The sequence below is a fragment of the Arachis ipaensis genome, chromosome B02 (genome assembly GCF_000816755.2).
Source record: "Arachis ipaensis cultivar K30076 chromosome B02, Araip1.1, whole genome shotgun sequence".
In the NCBI taxonomy this organism is placed as follows: domain Eukaryota; kingdom Viridiplantae; phylum Streptophyta; class Magnoliopsida; order Fabales; family Fabaceae; genus Arachis; species Arachis ipaensis.
In genome coordinates this window covers 104,236,093-104,241,687 of record NC_029786.2, presented here as the reverse complement: position 1 = coordinate 104,241,687, position 5,595 = coordinate 104,236,093, and the positions used below count along the sequence as shown (strand labels likewise).

The window sequence follows — 5,595 nt, the reverse complement described above, 5'->3', positions numbered from 1 at the left end:
TAAAAAGTTATCTAATTTAAAAAAGTCATGAAAACAAACAAAAATATATTTAGATTTTTTCTCTTTTTTTTTGTGAATTCTGAAATAGTCATATTCCACTGATTTTGTAGACACAAAATAAATAAGTACCATTTTCTATCTCATGATATGATCTTAAAAATACAATTATATACTTACAAGGTCCACCAAGTATAGCATGTAGTGTCTCTAAAGTCTAACGACAGTTTCTATCATAGGACCTTCTAAAGTTCTAAAATATTTTGACATACAAAATATAGCCAAGTTAATGGTTGTCAAACAAATCAATAAATACATTATCAATCAAATATTAATCCATATGATAATTTGTCCAAATTCAATACTAAATTATATCGAAAATATAAATACCAAGAAAATATTTAATTGTGATTAAATCTCTCACATGTTAAACTCAATTAGTTTCAACACAAAATATTATGTTTCATGTGAAATTTCTTTTATAAAATAACTAATATAGATATATTACAGTAATACTTACACTGAACTGCTACCCCTTCCATAACCTCTGTGTTTGTGAGTGAATTCTGAGTTTGGAGTGCAAACAGAAACCGCTTCCTTTTCCTTCTCTTTCTTACTTTCTTGCTCTTGTGAACATGGCTGCTGAACTTGTTGGAGGAGCTTTTCTCTCTTCTTTTCTCAATGTTCTTTTTGACCGGCTGTCTGATCCTGAGATCATCAACATGATGAGAGGAAAGAAGGTTGACCAGAAGCTGCTTCAAAGGCTGAAGACCATTCTAAATGTGGTTGAAGCTGTGCTGAATGATGCTGAGAAGAAGCAGATCACTGACTCTGCTGTCAAGAGGTGGCTCGAAGATCTCCAAAATGCTGTCTATGATGCTGATGACTTGTTGGATGAAGTCGCTACCAAAGCTGCTACTCAGAAGGATCCACCAGGTAACTTCTTGTCTCGCTTTCTCAATTTGCAAGATAGGGAGATGGTTAGTAGGATTGAAGAAATCATTGCTAGACTAGAAGATATTGCAAAACACAAAGATATCCTTCGTCTGGAAAAGATTGCAGCCAAGAACATGTCTGGGAGGATTCCTTCAACCTCCTTGGTTAAAAAATCTGATATATTTGTTGGAAGGGACAGAGAGCGAGATACCATAGTGAAATTGTTGTTAGATGATGTTAACAATGGGGAACTGTCTGTCATTCCCATAGTTGGCATGGGTGGGATAGGAAAAACTACTTTGGCTAAATTGGTTTACAATGATGACATGGTGCAGCAAAGATTTAATGTGAAGGCATGGGTTTGTGTTGGTGAGGAGGAATTTGATGTTCTTAAGGTGACAAAGGCTCTGATAGAGAAAACTTGCAGCCCTTGTTACTCAAATGATTTAGATACAGCTCAAAATCATTTGAAGAATGGGCTAGCAGGGAAGAACTTCTTGGTTGTTCTGGATGATGTATGGAGCAGTAATCGTGAGCATTGGCAAAGTTTTCTAAATCCTTTTGAATGTGGAAGTGAGGTAGGCAAAATTCTTGTAACAACACGTCTTGATACAGTTGCTTCTGTGGTGAAATCTAAACATACTGAAGCTCACAATTTGAGTTTGTTGGATGAAGAACAATGCTGGTCAGTGTTTGCAAATCGAGCATGGGATCCTGCAGAATCCCGAGATCATTCAGCTTTAGAAGAAATTGGTAGAAAAATTGTTGAAAAATGTAAAGGATTACCTTTGGCAGCTAAAACACTTGGAGGGTTATTGAGAGGGAAAGATAATGAAAAGGATTGGAATGATGTTTTGAATAGTGAATTCTGGGAACTCTCTGAGGAGGATAGCGTGATTCTTCCTGCATTGGGAATCAGTTATTTCCACCTTCCTTCGTATTTAAAACGTTGCTTTGTTTATTGTTCTTTGTATCCGAAAGACTTTGAATTTAATAGAGATGAATTGACATTATTGTGGATGGCAGAAGGTCTTTTGATACAACCAAAGAGTGGAAACACTTTGGAAGAAATTGGTTGTGAATATTTTGATGATTTGGTTTCGAGATCATTTTTTCAACATTCCAACTCTGATGATAATACATTTGTGATGCACGACCTCATGCATGATTTAGCAACATTTTATGGTGGAAAGTTCTTTTCTAGAATCTTTGAACTCAAGAACACAGAAAAGCATGATACCAAATCTCACCACTTGTCATATGCTCTCAACATTTATAATGATTCGCTTATGAAGATCGCAGAAGTATGCCAAAGGTTAAAACATGCGAGGACATTGTTGCAAATTAATTCGGCTAAATATGGTAGATCGTTTACGAGAGTAACTGTTCCCTGTCACTTACTAGAACAATTGAAGTGCTTACGAGTTTTGTCACTTCAATATTTTTTAGCTGATGAAAACTTGTTGCATCGTTCAATTGGTGAATTGATCCATTTACGTTATTTGGATCTTTCATACACATCCATCGCGACGTTGCCCGAATCGTTAAGTTGCTTTTACAATTTACAAACCTTGAAGTTGAGAAACTGTGATCAACTAAAAAAGCTTCCGTCCAACATGCAAAATCTTGTGAATTTGCGTCATCTTGATATTTCCGGCTCTTTGTTGGTGGAAGAGATGCCAAAAAAGATGAGCAAATTAAAAGATTTGCAATTTTTAAGTAACTATATTGCAGGCAAACATGAAGAGAATGGGATTGGAGAATTGGGAGAGCTAACACATCTTCATGGGTCATTGCGGATTGAGAAACTAGAGAATGTTAAGAATAGTGGTGAAGCATCGAATGCAAGGATGGATGAAAAAATACACCTGAATGCTTTATATTTGAGTTGGACATCATTTGAAGAAAGTGAGGTTTGTGATTCCCACACTGAAAAAGATATACTTGAGAAATTACGTCCTCACAAAGACTTGAAGGAGCTATCCATCAGGCGTTACAGAGGTACCATGTTTCCGGATTGGGTAGGGCAGCCTTCGTACCACAAGATTACTAAGTTGGAGCTGAGGAGATGCAGGAATTGTTGGATGCTTCCTTCACTTGGACAGTTACCCGCTCTAACGAGATTGGAGATTTCAGGATTTGATATGGTGAAGAAGATTGGTGGTGAATTCTATAAGGGTGATGGAACTCATCAGCATCAGGAGACACCCTTCCGATCCCTTAAATCTCTGGAATTTTATAATATGGGTTGCTGGGAGGAATGGGAGTCATATGAATATGATGATGATGATGATGCACCATTTCCTCAACTTGAGGAGCTCCGTATTTATAACTGTCCTAAGTTAAGAGGAGATTTGCCCACTTTCCTTCCGTCTTTGGAGGAGCTTTGGATTGAAGCATGCGAGGAGCTTGGTTGTTATCTGCCAAGAGCTCCCATGATACGCGAATTAAGAATAGATGGCAAACAGGAAGCAAGAATGCGGGAGCTACCACTTTCCATGTTGGAGAAACTAGTAATTAATGGAGAGCAGCAGGTGGAGTATGTGTTTGAGGCCATGACCCACATCCAACCAACCTCTCTCAGTTATTTACAGATCTCAAACTGCTCAACAGCCATATCATTTCCAGGGGATTCTTTGCCCCCTTCATTGCAAGACCTGTACATCCACGATTGCAAGGATGTAGAATTCCCAATGCAACACCAACAACATCACTCGCTACGGAGATTAGAAATACACAACAGCTGTGATTCGCTTACATCCTTCGCATTCCCAGCCTTCCCAAATCTCAAGTATCTCACAATTGAAAGATGTGAAAATTTGACATCTCTGGAGGTGTCACAGTCACAGTCCCTCGAACTATTATGGATTGAAGAATGCCCTAAGCTGGAGAACATAATGAGGCTGCCTGCCTCTTTAGAGACTCTCATAATCAGAGAATGTGGGTTGTTGGGTGAAGGCATAGAGAGGAAGGACCCCCGCATTTGGCCATCCATTTCCCACATCCCCCGCATTCGACTTGATAGGAAACTGATTCTCAATGACTCAACATCTTAAAACAGGTAACTCTTTTTCTCTCTCTCTATATCCCAGACCCACTTCATCTTCTGCATATGTGCACCAACATCATCATATTCATTCTCCCTTAACAAAAATTTTACTTCTATTTCCAATTTTAAATTGATAGGTTATTCATCAACCCACATCCCTACTATTGTAACCAAAGTATTCCTGTCCCAAGAAACTCATTCCTCAACTTCTACCCTCAACTCATTTCTACTCACGTTCATACTCTTGTGAAGTAACAGATTTTTCGGCTCCAATTGGGAATTGTAAGCGGCTTTTCATTCTTTAATGTCTGTTGAATTTTGAAACTAATTATCATGTGATGACAAACACCGGATTGAATTTGCACCGAGTTAAATTGTTGACTTCTGCTTTTGATGTGTGTGTATTTGTGTTTCAGCAAAAAGAAATTTTGGATCAAGGAGACACATGGGCCAATTAGAATGCAGCAAGGAGTCTCCCAGTGATGAGGATACAGCAACAATGTAACATTAGAGCCTTCTAAGAAGAGGTAGAATTGTACCTCAAGCAGCATTCAAATTTGGAAACTATACAGTTGAAGGTTTGGAAGTAGCAAGAAAATTAGAAAGTGAGAGGGAAGAATATCATCATCCAAATAGTAAAATCAGAATGTGTTTACTGTGTATGGTGTTCACTTTTCTGTAAAAGAAAAAAGGCATGAGTGTTTGTATGTGAGTGAGAGCATCTAGCAAAAGCCTTAAGAGAGTCTGAGTGACTTGTAATCTTGACAATTTGTATTCTGAATTCATTTAGTGAAAATCCCACCATCTGTTCTAACTTTCATCTCTTCATTAGCATGTTTATTTACTGCATTTCATGAGTTCTCATAAAACTGTTATAACCTGTCATACTAATACTTTTCAGATTGTTTTGAAAATTTTCCTGTTGAAAATTGTGTGAATGTTCTGATAGGTTTATTAGTCGTGGTTGACCTTGTCTTATCTCTTTTCAATATGTGGGCTCGTTATGGTAAAAAATAGTTTATATGTCTATATAATTAATTTTTCTGTAGCAAAATCATATAACTATAGTGGCTATGAGATGAAGATAGTGATGTGGTTGATTGCCAAATTGAAAGAGATGTGCTTCACAAGTTACTTTTTCTTTTTAAGATTTCTTAAAGAGGGATAAAAATGGCATATTGGGGTGAGAGAGGCTCGAACTCTCGACCTCAGGATAACTCAGAAGCTATGAGACCTACGCGCTAGCCAACTGCGCCACCACCCCAGGATATATCTTTCAATGTGATATATATTTGATGAATTGAGCTTGGTGATCTGTAGTAGAACATTAAAAATTTAAAACCATAATTCCTTTGTAAATATGGGTGCAAGAGATAGAGAGACATACATAACAAATAAGATTTTGCCCTTTTATTAAAAATAAAAAACATTTCTACTTTCCTAATCCTAACATAATGACAGGTTTATTTAAAGTAAATTTATTTTGCTATTTTGAGGGGCATAAGTTTAATTTTCCTTTCTCGTGAACATTTTTATCCTCTTGAACTAGCGCGGCAGCAACACTTGCTCATCATTATCATCGAGGTCAATACTCTCCAGTGGCTGCAATTCTG

The 5,595-nt window shown here is 37.2% G+C and overlaps 3 protein-coding genes and 1 pseudogene across 4 annotated transcripts in view; 3 read left to right on the top strand and 1 right to left on the bottom strand.

Moving 5' to 3' along the window:
- LOC107626148 (putative disease resistance RPP13-like protein 1) overlaps positions 1–5,047 on the top strand; it is a 32,372-nt gene extending 27,325 nt beyond the window's left edge. The window contains exon 3 of the mRNA XM_021116485.1: positions 5,032–5,047. The gene's annotated coding sequence lies outside the window, so the exon portion shown is untranslated. The remainder of the gene's footprint in view (positions 1–5,031) is intronic.
- LOC107626153 (putative disease resistance RPP13-like protein 1) overlaps positions 1–5,595 on the top strand; it is a 76,349-nt gene that overhangs the window by 60,535 nt on the left and 10,219 nt on the right. The gene's annotated exons all lie outside the window — the stretch shown is intronic.
- Positions 515–4,800, top strand: LOC107626150 (putative disease resistance RPP13-like protein 1). Of its 2 annotated transcripts, none has more exons than XM_021116489.1 (2): positions 515–3,994; positions 4,399–4,800. In XM_021116489.1, the coding sequence occupies exon 1, from the start codon at positions 633–635 to the stop codon at positions 3,987–3,989; it is 3,357 nt and encodes a 1,118-aa protein (XP_020972148.1). In that variant the 5' UTR covers positions 515–632; the 3' UTR covers positions 3,990–3,994; positions 4,399–4,800. The 2 variants fall into 2 exon arrangements, with proteins under 2 accessions (XP_020972148.1, XP_020972147.1); XM_021116488.1 differs by lacking the exon at positions 4,399–4,800 and adding an exon at positions 4,120–4,264.
- LOC107627948 overlaps positions 5,568–5,595 on the bottom strand; it is a 1,143-nt pseudogene continuing 1,115 nt past the window's right edge.